The sequence below is a fragment of the Siphateles boraxobius genome, unplaced genomic scaffold (genome assembly GCF_051911475.1).
Source record: "Siphateles boraxobius isolate OS27281-9 unplaced genomic scaffold, OSU_SipBor_1 49, whole genome shotgun sequence".
Lineage (NCBI taxonomy): Eukaryota > Metazoa > Chordata > Actinopteri > Cypriniformes > Leuciscidae > Siphateles > Siphateles boraxobius.
In genome coordinates, this window is record NW_027509130.1 from 7822988 (window position 1) to 7848060 (window position 25073).

Sequence of the window (25073 nt, forward strand, 5' to 3'; positions counted from 1 at the left end):
AGCTGACATTTTTATTTAAATCACATATTTTTTAATAGCCATCAAGTTAAAAAAATGCTCTTTGATGGCAAATGGTGCAGTTACAGCAGCTGTTTAAATGCAGAGAGGACTTAAAAAGTCACACAGTAACGACATATCTTTTCTTCAATATTGTGACGTATACGGTTGTTCAACTCTTTGTGAATGCTGAAAATGTAAGATTCCTGAGATTTCTGATGTTCTAATATAACGAATAAACTCACAAATATAATGCAAGGGCTGTTTCTGATGGAAAACTATCAACTTTACTGTAAAAAGAAAGAACAGATTTCAAAAGCGTTTCACAGCGCACAGTTTTTGTGAAGCTGGGTTCAGGGTGAAGCCCACCGCTGGTGTGAGATCCAGATCATCTTCAGACACTCCAGGAGGAGGAGTGAAGCGGAAATGCTGAAGGAGGGAGGTGAAGAACAGGAAGAGCTCCATCCTGGCCAAACTCTCTCCAAGACAAGCCCTGCGGCCTTTGAGTGAGAGTGAGAGTGTGAGAGAGAGAGTGTGAGAGAGAGAGAGTGTGAGAGTGTGAGAGAGAGAGAGTGTGAGAGTGTGTGAGAGAGTGTGAGAGAGTGTGAGAGAGTGTGAGAGAGAGAGAGAGAGAGAGAGAGAGAGAGAGAGAGAGAGAGAGAGAGAGAGAGAGAGAGAGAGAGAGAGAGAGAGAGAGAGAGAGAGAGAGAGAGAGAGAGAGAGAGAGATATTTAAAAAATGCTGGGTGTTTAGAGTATGGATGCAACGATTATAGATTTTGTTGGTACGATTATAGTTTGAGTAATAATCATGGTTTCACGATTATCATGATTGTTATGCATTCATACAGAAATAACAAAGTAAAAATTATAGAAAGAAAGTGAGAACATCTCTCATGCATTGTTACTAACAGGGCTGGCGCCACAAAGGCATTGCCCCTTCAGATTCTTTGAGCGGTGTTTGGTTCGAGGTCATGGTGCAAAGGACCCTAGGTTAAAATTACTCCGAACCATCCCTTTAATAAAGCTCTCTACAAACTTGACATGCGATGATGCGCTGACTGACATGTATGCGCATGAATCACTGTCACACGCACACACTCAGAGCACTATTGTAAGTTACTGCATAATAAATTTTTAACTAGCAGAATAATACAGCATCACGACACACATAGTCTCACATTATTTTATTTCGAAGGGCAAAAAAACCCTGAAATCCGACAGATCATCTGAATTGCCGTGCAAACTCATCTTCCACATATTTGAAAATCGCAATATATCATAAAAAACATGATAGCCTAGTTAACAAGTTTGTGAATATTTTTAATAAACAAGGAACAACTATAAACGCGATTCATATGTGTGGCTGCATGAAGCATTGACATGGCAATGTCGCCTTAAACTCACGCTGGGGGCTCTAGATTATAGACTTTAGGTGTTTTTTTGGTGAAAATAAAGCTCCTCAATTTGGTCCTTCTGCCATAGTTAATCAAGTGTGTACAGTAGAAGCCTCCGTGTCTCTGATAAGGTTGACACTTTAAGCTGGTTTCGTTTTGTTCAAGTTGCAACAGTTCCGTTCCATGTGACAGAAACACACGGTGTAGTAGAGCCTCTACGATTAATTAACCATGACATTTTAAATCGCGGTTAATAGTGAAATCGGTTAATCGCTGCATCCCTAGTTTAGAGTTGAGTGTATACCTGCAGAAAAGGGCATGAAAGCATCTCTCTTAACAAACTGGCCCTTCTCATCTAGGAAGTGTTCTGGGTAAAAGCTGTTTGGTTTCTCCCATTTAAAAAGGTTTAAATAAATATTTCATGAATAAAGAAGACAATCAAGCCCTACGAGAAGGAAAGTAGTACCTGCAGAGAAGGGCAGGAAGGCGTCTCTCTTGATAAATCGACCACGCTCGTCCAGGAAGTGTTCAGGGTTAAAGGTGTGGGGTGTTTCCCATTCATCTTCATCCCACAATACAGACATTAGAAGAGGAATTATGCATGTGCCCTGCACAAGGAAAAAAATTAAATCTTTATTTTTTGATAAGATATGGTGTTTACAATGTATTCTGCAAGGAGTGTGGTGGTACTACCATATGTAGCATTGTATAAAAGGCTCCTGGCGAAAAAAGACTTCTATTGTGAGACTTTTATTTTTATGGCTATTTAGATTGCGATACCCGTTGCTTCCAGTAGGAGGCATTATTTTGTTTTGCTGCATCAATATAGATTACGGAGAGAACGGCAACTGCGCACTTAGTATAGAGGGGTTGAGGAAATTATTTAAAATTATATAACAAGGTGTGGGAGGGAGGAAGGCTTCCACGAAGCTGTATGGAGGCAGTAATTATTCCAATAAGGGTCTGTTCGTTTTTTATTTGAGGGGCTACCGGAGCAGTTTTGAGATCTATAGTGAAAATAGACTTGAGCCTCCCATCAGTAATAAATTTGTCTATGACCCTCCAAAATGATTGTGAAAAAAAACATGACCATCCTCGATATCTTTTTTGATTACTTCTGTACTGGTTTGATGTACTTGGCAAAGATGTTCAGATATATCAATGTCTAGTAGACCTACACCAAACGTTCATTAAAAAGGGTCCTGTACAGTGCGACATATATCTACGAAAAGACTGGTCTGTGCGACCACTGTAGCACACGTGCGATACAGTTTTGTAAACTCTGTTTCTTGTGTTTGTTTTCAGACATGATAACAGTCTTTTAAACTTGTGCTTATGTGATATCACGATTTTTATTGTGGATGATTTAATGTCTCCACGATCTGCATTCGAAGAAATATGAATACGTACATCTTATCAGCTGCAGTTCTGGCGCCTCAAGCTTGGTTTATACTCGCTGTGTCCGCACGAGCGGGAAGTGCGCAAGGGCTCATTTCGCTTGGCGTGCACGGCAGATTTTGTAACTGCGTGCGGCTCCGCATCCGAAGATGCATGACTTTGAGACGAATATCGCCAAGCATATACGTCTCAACACACCGACACACAGTTTGTGTGTCTAGTAGTTGCTTAAATGTACAAAATGAGCCTACAATAGCAGACATAAGCCCTTAATTATGGTCCATGTTTTATAAAAACGAAATTCTTGAAAATTGTTTAGTGAAATTAGAAAATATGCAAGTTATCGTTAATTTAGTTGTATAGGCTATGTTCTCTGATTCATTTATTTTGTTCTAATGTAACAAGTAGCCGAACAATCTCAAGGTTTACTGCTTTACACTATTCTTTTGTAGTGTGGTTTTGGTGAAGTTTACTAAAATAAACATTCACCTGTAGGTGACATGCCATTGTGGCTTTGACAGAAACAATTGTCAGCAAACTATTGGATAAATATTAGATGGCACGAGGATAGTCATCCAACCAAAAAAGTGTTACAGAGAAGAGAGAAGAAAAAAAGGAAGTGTTGGCTGGTAAGGTGATTTAATTGCAAAAGAAATGGAAGTGTATAATAAAAGATTTGCTAATTCTGTGTTATGGCCTGTTAAACCAATTTGGACTTTGGAAATTCCGAACGTTGATCTAGAGCTTTTATCAGTTAAAGGATGTAACAGAAATATAGATATAACTAAGGAATATTATAAATATAAGAACAACAAGTATAAAGATAGTACACAGATTTTTACAGATGGGTCAAAGGTAGAGGGCTGCATTGGGATTGAGTCCCGCCGGGTCCCGCGGGACCCAACGCAAATCTCGCGGGAGCGGGCGGTTTGAACTTTGCTGCGGGCGGGAATGGGCGGGAAAAAAAAAACCCTGCGGGATCGGGAGGTTGCCTAACGACATGATGGAGATGTCAATGATGTGGAAAAGAACCTCAAACTGGGTATTTACAGCACAAAACCTGAGCAAGGCAAGTCTGACATTTACTATTCATCTTCCTGATCAGTGCATCAGAATACATGCAGGCCAGGGAAACGAAACCAACAAACCCATGAATCTCTTTAATAATAGCAATACAAATACGCGTTTTTTTCCTGCGGGACGGGAGAAGACACAAAGTCAGTGCATCTCTATTATTGTGCGGGAATAAATTCTCCGAGTTTTGCGGGAGCGGGCGGGAGTGGACATACATATTGCGGGAGCGGGCGGGAGTGTAGCACATACGTTGCGGGAGCGGGCGGTAATGGTCAGAAATTCGGCGGGCGCGGGCGGGAGCGGGATGAAGAAAACAGTCCCGCGCAGGACTCTAGTCAAAGGACTTACAAACAGATGCAACAGGGTCTGCGGTATACATCCCTAAATATGAGATAGGCATTAGCAAAATAACATCTGACAACCTAAATGTTTATGCAGTTGAATTATGTGCTATAGGTATTGCATTAGAATGGATTGAACAATCCAGAGAGAGCAACATTCTAGTATGTAGTGACTCTGTATCAGCTCTTATGAAGACTGGAAAAGCTAGTAGTCATCAAGAAATATTATGAAATCGTGTTTATAAATTCAAGGGCATGTAGACAAGGGAAAAATATTATATACAGTATATGTGGATACCAGCACATATGTGCATACAGGGAAATGAGAAAGTTCATAGATTGACAAAAAAGGCAACAAAAAAGAGCATGTTGACATTGAAATTAAATTGTCAAAATCAGAAGGGAAGAGTCTAGTGTGAAAAAGGGTAATGGAAATATGGCAATATCAATGGGATCATGAAAGTAAAGGAAGACATCTATACATGATTCAAAATAAAGTAGGTATTATAAGAGAGATGACAAATAGAAGGAAAGATCAAGTTGTAATAACAAGACTAAGGATTGGGAATAGTAAGTTAAATGGAACTCTTTGTATCTTAGGAAAACATCCCACAAGTCAATGTGATGAAGGAGGAACCAGTCAGTCACATTTTTATGTCATGCAGGACATTTACACAAGAAAGGCAAGAGTTGAAACATCATTTAAAAAGAAATTGGTATAAGACAGTATAATGTAAAAAGTATATTAGAATGTGGAAAAAGTGAACAAGGAAATAAATATTTGTTTTATTTTTTAAAGAGGACTGGACTGGAAAGACAAATATAAGTATGAAGTGACAAGATAATAGACAGCTGATGGCAGCAATACAACTTTTTGGATGCCAGCTGCCTTAAAACACCAAGGAAGAAGAAGAAGATTGCACACTTAGAAGCTTCTTCCTGCCTGTTATTTGGATGTCTGTTTGGTGTTTGGTGTTAAAAGTATTAGTACATGACCATAAAGTTATCTCTGATTTCTCGATGTTTTAACTGTGTTTTAAGAGTATTATGAGCCTTGTGCATTTAAATGTGCATGCCCGAACATGTAGGCTACCGATTCATGTGCGATCGTTTGACAGATAAACAAGATGTGTAACGTGACTTCTGCTAAATATAGTTAAATGTGACAGTTTACGTTGTATATGTCTGTAATATGTTAACTAATTATTCTGCAGAAGGATTATCCAGTTGTATTTCACTTTGATTTTGCCAATTTGAGAATTTAGATTGTTTGTTGATGAATCTGGATTCATTAATAATAGGGGTGAGCAGTATGACCAAATTTCTGTTTCACGGTATGACTCATTTTATTTCACGGTAATGATATATTTCACGATATAGTTATTTATATATGTAGTTATTCTCGAAAAATCGACAAAAAGGGCTTTGTATAATAAATAAACCCTAATACTTTAGAAATGAAAAGTATTTCACCTTGTTTGATTTTTCTTTTATTTGGTAAATTGTTTCTTTGGTAAACTATTTTGATAGCTAAATATAGTAAACAAAACACACTCATCAACTTTTAGATGAACTGCCCCCAACCAGAGGTGTATAGTAGAAGAGTAGAAATAGAGAAAAAGTAGAAGTCCTGCCATGTGTTTATTCCAGCCATGAACTAATTGACAGTTGATTTCAGCTGATTTCTATCTCCTGGCTGAAAAACTGATAATTAGCAAATCCAGGTAATTGGAACAAAATAATGAGGAGGACTTTTACTTTCTGAACCTGGACTTTACATCTCTGCATAGCAATCCCACATGCCAGCCAAGAGTAAAGAAGTAAACCAGGACTGGACCTTATCGTAGCCACAAAATCTGTGTATATTAAATATGGAGTCATTGCAGCCTTAATAAAGTCTGTTAACAAGCAGAATCACTGAAGGAAAGAAGAGAAAAGAAAAAAAGACACGAGTAGAAATACAAGAACTACAACTGACTTCAGACACAGCCTTAAACTGAAGAGAAAAGAAGACATTAAATCTTTGAAGATCTCAGCAGAGGAGGAATAAACAACTTCACAAACAGCATTTCCAGCTTCACTTATTACTAACCAGACTGACATTATTTCTGACGTCTACAGAAGCTCTTATTGAGAATGAACAGGGGTTTAACACTGTTTCATTTGAAGTCACCATAACAGTGATTAGTGTTTCCATTAGTTCGGCTCTTCACTCTTATTATATATATTGTCTCTTTTGGCTGTTGTGGCAGTGTGTTTGTCAAACACATTTACAGTAGCAAAGAAAGCTAAAGTGAAATGAGATCAGGTGATGATGGTTACCTGGTGATGGCTTTATAACCATCATGAAATAGCCTGATTCACTGAGATATTTTAATTTAACAATTATTTTGTCAAATTAATATTTTTTTCACAACACAAACCCTGTGTTACTGCAGCATGAGTTCCAGCAATATTAAAACAATAAGTTAGAAGACTTTAACAAACGTGGGCATAAAAAAGTCAGTTTATGATGACACACACAGACATCAACAATCAGCGTATGCATCTCAACAATGGTGACAATCAAAAGTACTTTTCTGCAATGCATGCTGGGTACCAGCATAGTACAAAACTCCCAGAATGCATGGCAACATAAATTATGCTGAATTGTCATATAATTTTGTTTAATTCTAAATATTTGCTTTTATTTTTTGCTGTTGTTTTTGTTGTGAATTAGTAGCTTTTCAGTGATGTTGTGAATTAACCTGTTTATCTAAATAATTGTGACTGTCACCATTGTTGAGATTCATGTGCTGATTTTTGATATCTGTGTGTCAGCATAGGCCTTTTTTTATATTTCATGTTAGTTAAATTATTTAAACCGAAGGTTATATTGTTGGATCTCATGCTGCAGGTACACAGGGTTTGTGATATGAATATATTAGTGGAATAACATAATTGTTAGATTATAAAAACCTGAGTGAATCAGTCTATTGCATAATGATTATAAAACCATCACCAGGTAAACATCATCAGCTGATCTCATTTCATTTTAGCTTTCTTTGCTGTGGTAAATGTGTTTGACAAACACACTGCCACAGCAGCCAAATAATACAAATTATATAATAAGAGTTAGAACCGAACTAGTTGGAACACTAATCACTGTTATGGTGACTTCAAATGAAACAGAGTTAAACCCCTGTTAATTCTTAATAAAACCTTTCGTAGACGTCTGACAGAAATAAAGTCAGTCTAGTTAGAAATAAGTGAAGCTGGTAATGCTGGTTGTGGAGTTGTTTATTCCTCCTCAGCTGAGATCTTCAAATGTAATTAGGGCTTGGTACCGAGTTCGGTACTTTTTAGGTACCGACCGAATTGCCTCGATACTACCGAGTATCGAAACATGTCTTGTTTTTCGGTACCAAGTTTCGGTACCTAAGTGGTTAATCTCGTCAACAGTGAAACGATAAACATGCAGCATGATTGGCTGTGGCGGAAAAACACTAGTTTACACGGCTACCCAGAGACGTGCCTCGTCGCACGTGAGGCTGTAGTGTGTGTGTGTGTGTGTGTAAGCGTAAGCGTCCAAGATAGAAAATATGTGGAAATGATCAAAAGTGTACCCATGTACCCGACTCGATGCCATAAGCACACGATGCAATATTTTCGACAAGATAATTGCTGCCAAGACCGGTAACACGGTAAATCTGCACTTAAAAGCGCACAGAATACACTCGAGAGTAGGGCTGGGCGATATATCGCACGATATTGTTATGCGCATCTCGTCAGTAAAGCCGGTTCCTTGATTAGTAGTAAATCGCCTTCACCTGCTTTCAGATGGAGCGGCATTTACTACAAAGAGTCGTAGTTAACTGACAAGCTGAGCCATATCGCATCAATATCGCGGACGTATCGTCAGCGATAATTAAGGCGATATGGCTCAGCTTGTCAGTTAACTACGGCTCTTTGTACACAGCAAAAACTCCAGTGTTAAATTAACACTCCTGGGATATGAGTCCACACTCAAGAGTGTTGAAGTTAATGAGATAATTAAGTGATTAATTGAGTGATGATTGAGCATTATTGAAGACACCTGAAGAATCACTGAAGGAGAACATCTCAAATTGTAAGCCACCGTTATGGCGATCATTGGTTGCTTTAGTTGGGCTCTTGACCCTTATATTATTAACTTCAGATTTAGTTTGGCTGTTGTATCTGAGTTATAACTGCCAGATGAACGAGGAAATAAAGTGATCTGATGGTGTTGGTTATATTATGACAATAATCATTTGAACTTTATGTTTTAGATTTATGTTGTTTGTTACAGCATAACTGTGATTCTGCATACATTTTCAGAATTTTAGCTATAATAAAGGATTTCTTAAAAGTGTTTTTCTAAATAAATAAAAATCTTTGTTTTAGGCACGCACAGACTTAAGGATTCAGTCTATGCATCTCAACAATGGTGACGAGCAGAATATTCAATTAGGAAAAGTAAATTACATAGAAAATTCAGATCATAATTTATTCATATCGCAATGCATGATGGGAGCCATTAATGAGTTGTGATTGGTGGCAGCCACTGCAACATGCTTTATTATTGTCACCATTGTTGAGATTCACAGGCTGATTATTGATCTCTGTGTTTCTAAATACATTTATTTGAAAGTGTTTTGATCAGAACAATGTTTATTAAATATTTTGGATTATAAGAAACATACCTATACTCATGCTCTAAAATCACAAAGTTGTTGCCAATAAGTTAAACCAAACTATCTCAATAAGATTCATTTTCAGATCACAGCATGATTATGCCAGAACATAACCAACACTATCAGATCACACTTTTCTTTGTTCATTTGACTGTTATAATTAAATAACAGCAGACAAACAAATTTGAAGTTAATGTAAAAAGGTTAAGAGCCCAACTAAAGCAAACACTTAGCGCCATAACGGTTGCTTACAATTTGTGATTTTCTCCTTCAGTGATTCTGCTTGTGAACATCAGGTGTCTTCAATAATGCTCAAACATCACTAAATTAATCACTTAATTATCTCATTAACTTTAACACTCTTGAGTGTTAATTTAACACTGGAGTTTGTGCTGTAGAGTAAATGCCGCTCCATCTGAAAGCAGGTGATGGTGATTTACTACTAATCAAGGAACCGGCTTTACTGACGAGATGCGCATAACAATGTGATGCGATATATCGCCCAGCCCTACTCGAGAGTAGAAAGTTTATCCGCCTTCGACTACAAGAACTGGAGCGCGTCACATATAAACCAAAACTCAGCGTATAGGATACTTGCCTCACAGACATGAGAAATAGTTCTATATATGTTCAAAATATGTCTACTTTTAAAAGAAACAATTATAAATAAATAGTTTGATTACCTAATCCATATAGGCGCGCGCGCGTTCACTACTGCAGGGATGACGAGTCAGCATCGCGAATTCGCAATAATCATCTTTGCAGCCAACACGTTTAGTAAACACTTGTTCATTAATAAACAATTAAAATATCTCCTTGCTATCGTTTCCTGACACATCCATAATCATTAGGCTACTTTTGCCAGTGCTTTGCACAAGCTTCATGTGTGCTGAGCGCGAGGCATATCCCACACCCCAGTAGCCTATATTTAATTCAATTCACATTTATTTGTATAGCATTTTTCACAATACATATCGTTTCAAAGGAGCTTTACAGAAAATGCATGTGTCTAAATTACAATTTAGAGTGATCTGTTATCAGGGGTGACTGTGTAATGCATTTCAATTAATTCATTGTTCATTGTTAAAGAATGCATTAAGTTAAGGCAGAAACAATGAGCTCATTGAAGTAAAGAATACATGTTGTTAAATGATTAGGAAACATAGAAAACTTTAGCATTGATGCTTTTTTACAGACTCAAAATATGAGTGTAAAAAAGTCAACAAACTGAAGAAATAAAAGTTTATTTTTTTAGGTAATGTTATATTGATAAAATTGTTATAGAAAAAGTATCGTTCAGGAACCGGTATCGAAGTCAAGGTATCGGTATCGGAAATTTTGTTACGATACCCAGCCCTAGATGTAATGTCTTCTTTTATATTCAGTTGATTTCCTCTAAGGCTGCGTCTGAAGTCAGTTGTAGTTCTTGTGTTTCTGCTCGTCTCTTGTTCTGTTCTCTTCTTTCCTTCAGTGATTCTACTTGTTAACAGGCTTATTAAGGCTGAGATGACTCCATATTTAATATACACAGATTTTGTGGCTACGATAAGGTCCAGTTCTGGTTTATTTCTTTGCTCTTGGCTGACATGTGGCATTGCTATGCAGAGATGTAAAGTCCAGGTTCAGAAAGTAAAAGTCCTCCGCAGTATTTTGTTCCAATCACCTGATTTGCTTATCAGCAGTTCTTCAGCCAGGAGATAGAAATCAGCTGAAATCAACTGTCAATCAGTTCATGGCTGGAATAAACACATGGCAGGACTTCTACTTTTTCTCTACTTCTACTCTTCTACTATACACCTCTGCCCCCAACAGATTTATATTAAATACAACGCGTACTGTAGGTGAAATTCAACGTTAAATAAAGTGTTGCTGACTAATTTTCCAATTTCATGTTATTGCTTTACTTCATCAATAAGTTTAGAATATATGAATATTTTATATTGAACTATTCTATATTCATAATAAATTAGTTAGTTACTTTTAATTTTGTAGGATATTAGTAATACTAGTTATGTTAACGTGTTCCCCGGTACATTTTTGCCATGTCTGCTTATTATACTGCGTTTTTAAGGGGCTTGTTTTGCTCTTTTTGTGATATCTGGCAACCCGTCACCTGGCGCTTTAATCAGGAGAAGTTCATAAGTGTCAAGTTCATCAAGTTCAGAAGTGACTAGAAGGACAGCAGCAGTTGTAAAACCGAACAGGAGCTACTGTTAGTGTTGACTAAGTATTTTAAATTATACACACCTGTAACTGCGTCATTATTTTACCATAGACCGGTGAACACTGACACACTGCACTCCCTCTCAGTGTGTGTGCACGCGCGTGTCTTTCGCATAAGTAAAATGCGATCGGTTCATTTGAGTGTCAAGTTGTAATCACGTATCGAATCAAAGAAAGATTTTATCAGCTGATTCAGTGGCCAATTGTTCGGAGCTAGAAATATATAACTCGCGCTGCATATTTAGTAATTTTGCCCTAGATACAGGATTATTCGCATTAACAAGCAGGTTGTTCATTACCACGGCAAACACTTGCGTGTCATGCTAATTGTATTTTTTTCTTGTTTAAAAAGTAACTATAGGCTACATAAGAGATGCAAAGATGCAGATAACTATACATTATTTAAGGTTAATTCTATTCGTTACGATATTGATATATGAAATTATGTTGTCAAGTAAGCTTTATGCTTACCCCGTTGCGAACGTGCACTCTTATGACTTAGCTTATACGGGTGCTGCACTGCTAGTTGACTGCAGCTCATTTTTTCCCGAAGATATCACGTTAACAACAACCCTTTAGAAAACGAAATTCCTTTGTGGATCCTATTGATCTGCTTTCTCCATGTTTCTTTGACAAATCTCAGTGTCTCAGTCTCACACACGCTGCACTTGAGTTAACCACGCCGCACGTGAGTTAACCACGCCCACTTATTTACATGTAGCGGTATACACGGAATAACAAAATCTGTTACGGTTGACAATTTCTACTGCGGCAACGATATATACCGTCATACCGCCCAGCCCTAATTAATAATATATATTAATGCCAAAGTCCTTTTTTGTGACCAAACCAATATTTTTTTTATTGTCTTCAATTGCCTATCCTCTCCATATTTTGAGCTTTAACTGTTTTAGAGGTGATACTGAATATGTTAGTAACGTTAGTCTGTATTAAGAAGGAGCTGATCCATCTGTGGATGTACACCTTTAAACATATACTAATGTAATATGTTTTTGTTATTTTAGACTAATATTCAATACACTTTGGAAAGAAGCACCTGTCTCCTCATTCTTTGTGTCCTGACTGACACCCAGGGGAGTATACTGCTAACAAGTAGAACTAGAGCCTAGCAGTGTCCTTTCCTGTCCAACAAGCATGGTACAAAAACAAAACCGATAGTCTACTTTCTGTATTTTATATTAATTTATAGTATGCTAACCTTCTTGATGAAGAATCCATTGAAGTGAACGTCGCAGCTGGTCATATGAGGGATACTCATCGGTACAATGTTGGCAAGTCTCTGGGTTTCATGGATCACAGCATCTGTATACGGTAAGTTCTTCCTGTCGTCTGTAACCAGTTGCCGTCCACCAATCATCTGATCAATCTCCTCTTGAACCCGATCTGCAAACGTCCAAAGTATATTTAACAAGTAAAACACTACCCAGTTAAAACAGAAACGTCATGTCTGATAACAACAACAAAAATAAAAAATATATTTTGACTGAGCTTAACCTGTACTGAACCAGAATATTGCCTTATTATCAAACAGTCTACAACATTTGTGGAATAATGTTGATTATCATGAAAATAATTTTCACTCCTTCCTTCTCTTCTTTTTTAATAAAAAGTAAATATGAGTTTAAAAACGCAAAACGCAAGACAGTAATGTTTTCAGTGGCAAGTTTTATATTTGTTCCCAGAATATTCTTCTGGAAGCTACCTAATCTAAAATCATTTAAAACATTTTTAGATAACATTGTTAGAGCATTATCTCCTAACATTCTTTTTTTTTTCCTAACATCAAGTTTTTAGCTGGAAGCTTCCCACTGGACATGGACTCCAACGTCAGTCACATGTCAAATTTTGGTTGAAAATGAAAAAATCGGGTTGAGGTCTAAACCGAACGTTTGTTTGACTCAAGCTCCAATGTTGGGCAGATGTCAAATTTTGGTTGGAAACACATTGAAACACAGACTACAACTGACTTAGATGAAATCAACTGAAGATAAAAGACATTAAATCTGTGAAGATCTCAGCAGAGGATGATTAAACAACTCCACAAACAGCATTACCAGCTTCACTTATTCTTAACCAACTTTATTTCTGTCAGACGTCTACAGAAGTTCTTATTGAGAATTAACAGAAGTTTAGATGTTGATGTTTTATTGAAAATAATAGTTTGGTTTGATATCACCATTATGGTGATCAATGTTTGCTTTAGTTGGGCAGTTTTGTTCGCATCTTGTAGCTATACTATTGAAACAGTGTTTTAACAATTATAGAATAGCCTCAATAATTTCCATTGTATGTAAGTGCCTCACTGTTTTCCATTGGTAATCAACATTATGCCTCAAATGCTGTTGAGCTGAGTTTAACTTGTTAACCCAGAATATACAGAATTATGTTTTAAGAAAACATTCCAGCCAAATGCAATATTTCTATCATACCCTGTATATGTGGATATTTGGCCATAAGCAGCAAGCTCCAGCGCACTGTTGTACTAGTAGTGTCCGTACCAGCGAGGAACAGGTTGCCGACTGTGTAAATGATGTTCTGCTTGTGGAAAAGTGAGTTCTTCTCTCCAGATTCCTGATCAAATGGTACAAAAGAGATTTAAAGAAGTAAAAAAAAACAAAATGAGCATTTAAATTTTAAGCTGCGTTATATTGACCATACTTCTGCAGTCTTTTTGCGAATGAGGAACGAATCGACAACGCCTCTGAGGTCCTGTGGGTTCAGTGTTTGACGTAAACTGCTCACCAGCTCTGACATCTCTTTGATATCAAGCTCAATGTTTTTCATGAGCTTTCTCCAATTCTTGAGCCATGGACCCAAGAAAGGGAACATGTTGTAGAGCTGGAGAACCAAAATCAGGAGATGTTTCTTTCAAAATAATTCAATAGTGTATACCATTATAAACTAATTAATTCTCACAGGTTATATTCAAATCATGTAAACCTGCATGGACGCCGTTCCACTCAGTCTGACGCTCTCATTGGCTCGATCCACCATGCTCCGTAGGTGAGGGTCTGTATACTCGAATCTACGGCCATAGACAATGGCAGAAATGACACTTGAGGCAGCGTAGTTCATCAACTGTGTGGTTTCAAAAGGTTTTCCTATAAAAGAACAGGCCGAGGTGTTCAACTTTTGGTCCATTTTATGACCATGCCTATATTTCTGTACTACTAGTGATTTTCTTGATGACTTAACCTTGCATTACAGGCAATATGTCTCTTTAGAAGCATTGATTATTTGATTACCTTCAAACTTCTCAAATTCCTCTCGTAAATTGCATGTTTCCTCTATGATTTTCTCCTCAATTTGTCTCTTTCCCATCCCGAAGTTTCGTAAGTTGGTGAGAGCAAACCGTCTCATCTCTTTCCAGCTCTCTCCATTGGCAAATAGAATTCCTAGAAAGATATTTAATTTATGAAATTAATCTAACTAACAGTAATCATATACTTGTTGCTCAAACAGTCGAGTGACGCCAAGGTCATCGGTTCGATCCCCAGGAAATGCATGAACTGATAAGAATTAAGATATTGAAAGCATTGCAAGTCATTTTGGATGAAACTGTCTGCCAAATGTATAAATGTAAATAATATACAGTGACCGTAAAAAGTCTTTATATACACACACACACACACACACACACACACACACACACAGGTATATAGTACTTTTCAGCAGAAAAAAAATCACAAATGAAGATCGTTGTTAAGTTTCAAAATATACTTTCAAAATATAAATACATTGTTGAAAATATAGACAAGTTTTGGACACTTTCACTTTCTGAAGAGACTTCATACAGTACATCCATGAAGAGAGAACAGTTGGTTAAAACATTTGTTAAAAAGTTGGTTTTGGGAAGCTCTCAAGCGTTATTTGAGCACATATGCATCTTGATTCGATTTTTTTGTATCTAATGCAGAGAAAATCAGATTTTATAAGTGTGACTTAAATGTCCAAAATCTGTATGTAACTCATTTGTAAGTTAATAAGTATAAAGAAACCTTTAAGTATATTGTCAGGAGACTGGGCTGCTCTTACCATGACCTTTAGTGAAATCATGGAACAGTGGCGTGATTTCTCGGTCCCCAAATTCGTCTGCATAATTAACAAGTGCTTGCTTCACTGTTTTGTAGCCGGCTAGCACAACCACTTTCTTTGAACCAAAGTAGACCGTGAAAACTGGACCGAACTGCTTTGCCATCTGTTGAAGATTGAAAGAGATCTTACCCCTTACGAAAAGAAAATATATTTCCCTATATATGAATGATTAATATATTAAATGGTTTAACAGTATATTTGAAAATATACAGAATATTGTGTTAATATATTACAATATATTGAATAAAACATAAGGAATTGACGCTTTTCATATATCGAAAAATATGTGACAATATACAGGTGAAACTCGAAAAATGTGAATATTGTGAAAAAGTTATAATTTTGATGATTATGGCTTACAGCTTATGAAAACCCCAAATTCAAAATCTCAGAAAATTAGAATATTACATGAAATCAATAAAAAAAGAATTTTAAATACAAAAATGTCTGCCCTCTGAAAAGTATAATCATGCATATGTATATAGTTATATATAATAAATGTATTAGTTTCACCTTTTAATTTGAATTACTGAAATACATTAACTTTTGCACGATATTCTAATTTTTCGAGTTTCACCTGTATTTACTAATATCATCATGTATTTAATTTTATATTCAGTAATACACTTCATAAAAAGTAGATGTATATGTGGTCAGATATGGTACTGCATGTAATATATTACAGATATATTTACTCCTGCATCATAAACAAAGAAAAATATATAATGTAATATATTTCATATTTTTTTAAATTAATTTCATTATAAATGTTTTATATTTTTAGGATAGTTCACAATAATACAAGCACACCTACTTGTACTAATGTGTTTAGCCAATAGACTATCACTGTGCTGAAGAATGCACAGTCTTTATTTTTATATTATACTAATTATAGTCTTAAAAGAGTTTTGCCCAATCGTTAACCTAACCACAGGCTATACTCTTCAGCACAATGGTGACCCCAAAAACTCAAACATACCAGAAAACCTTTTAAATTAAAAAAATAAATTTAATAGCACATTAAACACCAACCGATCCCCCCCAAAACACATTCAGTATTTAAAGGGGAACTTGGCAACTCTAGCCATTTCTTCACAGATTTTCACTTTTGTTGTCACATTGTCTCAACGAGCTCCCCCTACAGCTGTGGGGCGTATATTTCACAACACTGTCATAAAAAAACTCACTTGCGGCACACTCCTCCCCCTTTCTACTGCTGCTCATGTGCATTTGTTATTATCGTAGCCGGCCAACTTTATCATGTGGAGTATGTCTACCGAGGTGGGTAATACAACATACACAGTATCATATGGCGTGTGTGTTTATGTCGAATTGCCGTAAAGCAGTTCGCGTTTCTCGATCGTTCTCGCTTCTCACGAGACTTCCTATTTCCAACTTACCGGGACGTTAGTCCCCATGTTACAAGGTTGGTTTTCCGCCAAAAAAGGTTGGGGAGGTTGGGGGGAGCGGGCAAAGTCACCATTCTAACCAGAACAGGTTATTAACCATCCAAATGATTTCTAAACGGTTTTAAGAAGTTAGTTGCCAAGTTTCCCTTTAAGTAACATTTATTTTTAACATTTGCTCTGGCTTCAGAGTCAGAAGCAAAGCCTGCCATGAACGTGTGAAATATATTTGTGATGTTCACATTTATATGGGAACATGTATGTGCAATATATGTACATAGGCCTAATAAAGGATAAAACTTTGTGAATATTTCATGTAATGTTATTTTTGTCTTAATTTATAAATATGTTATGTATTAATATTGCCATATACGGTCAATGCATATAATAGTATGTAGCATATTATAATATGTATGGGTGTAACGAAATATGGTGGTACGATCTATCGCGATGCAAAAATGTTATAATATGTATCGTAGAGTTATGGCGATTTTTATTTATTTATTAACGATATGACTTCCGTTTTATCCTATTGGTTGAGCTACCGTACTCGCGTCACATTTGCATTCACTGCATTCAGGCTCAAATGAATCGCTTAAACTATGCAGTAGCAGGGCAAAATGAGTCTGGCACAGGGAGTAAAGTGAAGAAAATTCTTCTGACTGAACTTTTTTCAGGCCAAGACACATTCCTTTAACTTTATTTAAATAGTCGAGACCAATAGCGTTTTAAGGGGAGATATTTTAAACAGCTTTAATATTGCCAGTTTGCGTATTTTAAAAGCTATTTTAATCTATGAAAAATAATTACTTAGCTTGACAAATAATTAACCATCTACATAACTTTTCAGTGCATGTTTTTATTTATCTTATAAGACCAAACATGCTAAACTATATTAATGTATAGCCTATAGTTTGTTCCATGGCAAATGGTTCTGGCTGAGGGCAAAGTGAAGTTTCATAACTTTATATATTTAGGCTATTTAACTCTAGTCAGCTCTCTAATAGGCTACAAACTTAATGTTTGACTGAATTGTTTGCTTTATTTCTCATTGTATAGCTTCTTATAGCTACCTATTAGGCTACTTATACTTTTATACTGGATATTATTGATCATTAAAACTGACATTTAACAAAAAGAGACAGGGTTGTGTAATGTTATATTCTAAAATATATAAAATATTATTTATATATATTTTACAATGCATTCTCTTCACTGTATATGTACATGTATAATAAAATAAAACGATACAACCCTGTCTCTGTTTGTTAAATGTCAGTTTTAATGATCAATATTGTTTCATATTTTTAAAATGAAAACAAAATAGCAGCAGGGTTGTGTTTTATATTTCGTGTTGTTATAAATATATGCAGTGAAGATAATCAATGTGCGTTGCGTGAACCACATTGGTGTGGCCAATATGTTTATGATAATATGTTCATTTATAAATGAAAAGAGGCGTTTTATATATATTTCGTTTTATTGTTGATGAAAAGAGGCAGAGTTGTATTTTATACCATATTTCGTCAGTGGCGGCTCCAGAAATTTTTCATAGGGGTGGCCAGATGGGGCCACTTAAAATCTTGGGGTGGCACACCAAAACTATAAACCATAATTTCAGAATTTTATTCTACTGTTGTAGTAAACCGGCCTGTAGAAAACTATCAGAAAGACTTAAGGAAACTCCTACTGATATACTTTGGTTTATTGTGTTATATTTAATGTTACTAATGATATTAGTAGGGCCCTACTAATCAATATTATATTATATAATGATATAGATTATATAGATATGATTTATATAAGGGCCCTCGCCCGCGGCAAATTTCCAGATTACATAATTGTGATGAATTTAATCCTTTTTAAGTTATTATTTTGCAATGTAAGATTACAATTAACACCTTTAAATATTACATAAATGTATTATGAATTTTTAATAAACTTAATGAGTGTATAAATCAGCAGCAAAAAGTAATTCTTGAAAAAATCTGCACAGTAATTTTATAAAATCTAAATATGTTAATAAAAACAAATTACTATTAGTTCTCTTATAAAATTCAATCAGGCAATCATACATTTCACAATTTTATATTTATATATTAATGTCAAGAATTCAGAAGTGCATATATAGCCTACACTACAAAGAAATAATATACAATTAAATTATGCTTATTTTAAATGTATTGAGCAGGCTAGGTATAACAAAATATATTGGCTTCATTAATATTTCAGTGCGCAAACCCATGATAACATGAAAAACAGAGCGCAAACAGCGTGTATGCGCATCGCGGGATTCGCGGGTGCAGAATGATGTGCTCAAAGAGTCACAGTGTGCAGCGCTGCGCTACATAAGTGCGCATTTAAAAGTTCACGTCACAAAGCGAAGAAATGTCGAGCGCACAAATCCTAGTGCGATTTGTTCCTTTGTTTCACAGTTTTAAATTCCAGTTATTGTGCGTTTGATGCCGATTCATAGTCCTTGTGATGTGTGTGATCTAGCAAGCACACGGTAGTGAGTCGTTTCAAAACAGCAACAAACTCCAACAAAATAAAGTCATTTTATGCAAATCTACAGCCTTTTATCTACAGATCATGCATTATAATGTGAATATATCATATTGGAGAGAGTTTTACCGTGCATCCAAGAGGCGCGCGCGCTGTTTGAATATGAATGGAGAATGATTGACAGCCGCAGAGGAGGGAAAACGAGTTTCCGTATACTTTAATGATGTAAATAGACTTCTGTCCCTCACATTAAGCTATTGAATGACTTCAGATGACTTTGTCACCCAAACTGACGTGAAAAAAGCGGGAGGCGCCGAAAAGCGCGCTGTTTGCATCCCTGCTTGTCAAAACTTGGCAAAGACACATCAAAAAGCTGCTGTAACAGTATACTGTAACCATTTGGCACTTAAAAAGCACGTCACGACACATAATTTCCCGTCTTCTTTTACTAAAGAATATTTTTGACTTATTTATGAAATGCATAACTGATGCTACTAAAATTTATACTGGCCATTGGGGTGGCCAGTGGGGTGGCCAGGAGTCGGCCAGGGGTGGCCACGGCCACCCCTGGCCACCCCCTGGTGGCGCCACTGTATTTCGTTTTATTGTTGCCTAAAATATACAAAGACATAACCGGAGTAGCCAGAGCGCGCTGAGTGACGCGATCAAGAACGCCGCTGCGCTGTTCCATTTGCCGAATAACCTGACTCGCGTCCTCTCGTCCTCGGGAGTTCGTTCTCCTGAGTCGAACTTGGCAAGTCTGAACTACCAAGGACGCAAGTCCGAAGTTTGCGTACTTGGTATTGAGAAACGGCCAATATTGACCCGCGTTCTGTTTTCTATCATGCGCAGTGCACGTTTGCGATGACGTAATATGCACGCAAACGCAGGGTTCGATAGAATCAAGTTGAGTGTGAAAAGAGACCAACGCTGCGGGGGGCGCCCGAATTCGCGCTCGAATTCGGACAGCAGCAAACTAGCTGTAGCCTGACATGCACTTCTCCAAAACTAAGATTAATTGAGTGAACACGGGGCAGTTTTTCCGTTAGCGGGAATTGAAATCCCGGAGTGGATCATAAGCGAAGTGATTACATAATGCTTAGAGTGGAGAGAGGAACTTGCTTTTGCTCCAATCCAGGCTTTATCACATCCCCCTCAGCAGGGTTAACACCTCGTCTTTCCTTAATTTAAGACCTATTCAAACTAAAATTAAGACATTTATCACACTATTTGAGAAACGAAAGCCTATTTACGGCCTTAAAATTATGAAAAGTGATTTTAAGGCATGGACAGACGGGAACCCTGCAATTGACGGAAATCCGCCATAGACTCGCTGCAATTAACGGAAATCCGTCGTAGCGACGGAGAACTTTAATCCCTGCTGGCAGCATTTTTGTTTTCCAGTTACTCGATAGGAGGACACGAACTGTGTGTTAATACTGTAAACAAACACTGTTATACACGACGTTGAACACTATAAATATGACGTGTCATTTAATTGAGTCGCACACTGGTAGAAATATAGCCGTTAGTTTGGTCGCGTGAGGAAAGTTGGCTTTCTTTCAACGCAGTACCACAGCAACAGCTGTGCTCGCGGCAAAGCAAAATATGCCTGAGATCGCATCACACAATCTTATCATGGAAGTTGTTACACGATGGAACAGCTCAATGGAGATGCAGGAACGCTATCTCGAGCAACAAGCTGCTATAACGGCAGCCCTCTTTTGAACACAGAGGTGCGCTAAAAAAGGCCACCACTGTCCTGTCGGATGAAAAGACTCATTGTGCCCTTGAAAGCCATGATCGAACAGAGCATGACACTGGACGAGAAAGACTCCACAACTATTGCTAACATGAAGACGGCCATCGTGCAAAACCTCTCAAGCAGATTCACAGAGGAAAAGTATTATCTGCTAGAGGGTACTGCCTTGGACCCCTGATTCTGGTCATTGCCCCACTTACTCCCTGAACAACGTGAAGAGGTTTGAACTAACCTAACCGGTTGCAGAACAAATCAAACCAGTTACAACAGGTATGTCTGCATTACAAATTGTCTGAGAATCTGTGTATTTGCATTTGTGTGTGTTTGTCACTCCAATTGCATGTTTGTGTAACCTACTTTGTGCACAACTTTTATGTGTGTAATTGAAACTATACTTAGTATACCTTAAATTATGCATTTTATTATATTTTAAGGCTGTCACTGTGAAGGAAACGAAGGAGGGAGGTGCCAGTGATGGATATCCCACTGATGCAGCAGATCAGAGAGATAGAGCACACAGAGTTGAGCCAGAACAGCCACCTAGCAAAAAGACAGCACTGTCCGAAAGTAGGATAGAAGTAGAGATTGACGTGTACAAAAAGGACACTTCTATTCCCCTCACTAGCTGTCCACTGAAATGGTTGATGCTCAAATGTACCCACTTCTTTCACCTCTTGCAAAGGCTTAAGTAAATGCACAAAGATCCCAACTACTGCAGAAAATGTAGAAATGCTGGTTTTCTTGCAAAAAACCTAAGTAACCTGAAAAAACCCCAAAGCTGTTTGTGTTGAAATTACTTGAACAGGACACTACTTGATGGTGTGTGTGTTTTTTTTGTTTTTTTGGGGGGAGGGGGGGGGGGGGGGGGCACTTTTACTGCTTAAAGAAGTTCTCTCTTGGGCTATCTATCCAAATTCTAATTTCATGATACAATTCACTTGTATTGGTCAGTGACACCTAGTTAATTACATATAGAAGGATAAACTAAATATTGATTTATATTGAAGTATTGTAAATTAAGTTGTATGTAGCCTTTAACAAGACAGTTATGGAACACTGTTAATGTTAAATAAATCTGTTATTTGATTTTCAGTTTCATTTTTTAATTTTGTTCAAAATATCCTGATACATATCGATATCGTATCGTGAACCCAGTACCGTGATACGTATCGAATCGTGAGCTAAGTGTATCGTTACACCCCTAGTAATATGTAAATTGTAATATTGTAGCATAATATAATAGCATATTGCAGTATATCAAAAAATATAAGCACTAGTTTCCCATATGTGGAAATGTATGATGTAATATATCGCATTATATTTTTCGGTATATTCCCATATATTTGTGTTCTGTAAGGGACAGGCATTTAGAGGAGAAATAAATCTGTTCCAAACATTATTTGACTTTATTCTGTGGAAAAAGATATGTTTTGTCCATACAGTGGGAGTCAATACTGTTGTTTGGCTCATCAAAATATGTTAGTTTGTGTTCCACAGAAGAAAAGAAAAGTCATAAGTTTGGAGCAACATCGAGGTAAGTAAATTATGACAGAATTTTCATTTCTGTGAAAACTATTGAATTTTCTCCCTGTAGAAAAAAAACAAAACAGAACTGTTCTCTGTAAAAACTCACCAGACCAGTTTGTCAACACTTTGAGGCTCTCTACTGATTAAACACTGGAAACAAAGCTGAAGCGGTTGCCCAATAGGACTGATATCATACACTCTAAAACGAGATGTGTTAAAAAACAACACACATCATGTGTTGATGGTATTTTGACACATGTTGTGTTGAAATGTAACTGGATAGAATAGCACTGGGTAGAGGGAAGTTTGTGTTTATGAAAATAATTATAGGTATATTTTATTTGGTATCCCATAAAAAACTCTAAAATAAAACAATACACAACAATAAATAAATAAAAATTAATTCATAAAAACTTAAAGATTAACTGGTGATTTTTTGGCAGTCAAATCACATCATGCCTCTTTTGCAATGTCTTTTTCAAAGGCTGCTTTCACTTGTTATTAATAACCAATTTATTATTTATTTTCTATAACCAAACTATTTATTTCTGTCAGACGTCTACAGAAGCTCTTATTGAGAATTACCAGGTTTTGTGTTGACGATTCATTGAATGTTTCATTTGAAGTCACCAGAATCGAGATAAGTGTCAGCTTAATTTGGTCTCTTGACCCTTCAGTCTTAAACATTAGTTTTCTCTGTTGTTGTATCTACGTATTTATTTTGCACATTTGAAACAGCAGAAATTACAAGGAGAAAAAGATCATCAGATGATAATACTATCATCTTGTAATTTCGTTAAGCATAGCAAGAGTTTAATATCAAAAAGATGACTTTTAAAAGGTTTAGCAAGTTGGCATATTGCTTATAGTTTGATTTTAAATACCTGTAGTGCTTACAGGATCTTACAGTCTATGCTACCTTATTCTATAGTTCTTAAAAAAATATGTTTTCAGAAAGTTTTAAGCTGCAGCAGAAGTTAGTCAAATATAGACATCAAGAATCAGCATATGAATCTCAACAATGGTGACAAAGCTTCATGTCGCAGTGCATGCTGGGTGCCACCATAGTAGCTACAAAGCTCATCCATGACTACCAGCATGCATTGCCGCATGAAACTTTTCGTTTGTCACCATTGAGATTCATATGCTGATTCTTGATATCTGTGTTTGACTAGTTTCTGCGGCAGCTCAAATCTTTCTGAACTTTTATTAAGTCCTTCTGCACTTTTAGATAGCTTGATGTAAATTCACAAGACCGTTATAACTAACAGCATATAAATAAAATAAATGCACACCATCCATATTCTCAAAAACTTGTTCAAATCAGTGCTTGCTTATTATGACATCACCAAGAACCATCTGATCAAAATTTCTCTCACTATAACAGATGTATTTGATTTAAATACAGCTACAGCAGCCAGAGGAAAAACTAAAAGAAGAGTAAAGGGCCAAGAGATCAAATAAAGGAGCCATTAATCACGATGCTGGTGACTTCAAATAAAACATTCAATGACACATCAAACCTCTGTTAATTCTCAATTAGAGTTTGATGTAGATTCATGATGTCTAAAACATCCAAATGTTCAAACAAACTCTTTATTAAACATCACTGTACTACATAAACACAAGTTAACAATATGTGTCAGTGTTCATCCAAACACTCAGTTGTAAAAACACAGGAAGTAACTCTGGCAAATACACACAGACTAGTCACATTTGACACATATCTGACACAAGTTGTGTAACTATAACACATTAGTGTGTAAAAAGTTTCAACACACTTCTTTTTAAGAGGAATAACACATTAGTTGTGTTAAAGGTAACACAAAACGTGTAGTCCTTATAAACACAGAGATGTGTTAAGAAACAACACAGGTTGTGTGTTAAATACACACAACATGTGTTGTCCCTGAGCACACACACACTACATGTCTAAAATCTACACAACATGTGTTGTCCCTGAGCACACACACTACATGTGTACAATCTACACAACATGTGTTAAAATCTACACATGAGTTGTCACTGAGCACACACACCACATGTGTTAAAATCTACACAACATGTGTTGTCTCTGAGCACAGACTACATGTGTTAAAATCTACGTTTTAAAATGTACACAACATGTGTTGTCCCTGAGCACACACTATTTGTGTTAAAATCTCTTTTTAGAGTGTGCATACATACTTACCTCACATAGGCTCAAGTGTGGTTTGTTCATATCCAACATTAGCAGATTTCCCAAAAGTGGCAACGGTTTTGGCCCTGGAGGTTCATTTTCATCTCTCTGAGACCTGAAGAATATGAGATAAACAACCAAGAGCAGAAGCAAGCAACATATCAATGTCCCTGTACTGGAAAGCTGAAGAAATGCTTCCATGAAAGCCATGTTCACAGAGCAATACCCATAAGAACTTGAGGTTTGTACTAGGGCTGCAACAACGAATCGATAAAATCGAATATTAAAATAGTTGACACCGAATTTCATTATCGATGCGTTGTGTCGCGCGATTATTACGCCAGTCAATAATTCGCAGAGATGTTTGAGTAATATAAAAAAGTTGAGTTGGGAGCGGAGCAGATATCTGAGGCGCCGGACTGTAAAAAAGCGAAGCGAAGTGAACTCCGCGAGCG

The 25073-nt window shown here is 36.7% G+C and overlaps 1 protein-coding gene across 1 annotated transcript; it reads right to left on the reverse strand.

Moving 5' to 3' along the window:
* Window positions 1–261: 261 nt before the first annotated feature.
* LOC143710970 (cytochrome P450 2K1-like) lies at window positions 262–24864 on the reverse strand. Its single transcript, XM_077202248.1, has 9 exons — window positions 24631–24864; window positions 15180–15342; window positions 14390–14539; window positions 14085–14245; window positions 13803–13982; window positions 13574–13715; window positions 12343–12527; window positions 1860–2001; window positions 262–497 (listed from the first exon to the last, which is right to left on the reverse strand). The coding sequence occupies exons 1-9, from the start codon at window positions 24826–24828 to the stop codon at window positions 310–312; spliced, it is 1509 nt and encodes a 502-aa protein (XP_077058363.1). The 5' UTR covers window positions 24829–24864; the 3' UTR covers window positions 262–309.
* Between the last annotated feature and the right edge of the window lie 209 nt (window positions 24865–25073).

Coding starts and splice junctions, on each gene's coding strand:
- LOC143710970 (XM_077202248.1), bottom strand. CDS start 24,828: ATGGCTTTCATGGAAGCATTTCTTCAGCTTTCCAGTACAGGGACATTG. Junction 14,246..14,389: donor GGAATTTGAGAAGTTTGAAG/GTAATCAAATAA, acceptor GTTCTTTTATAG/GAAAACCTTTTGAAACCACA. Junction 2,002..12,342: donor ATGGATTCTTCATCAAGAAG/GTTAGCATACTA, acceptor TTCCTTGTGCAG/GGCACATGCATAATTCCTCT.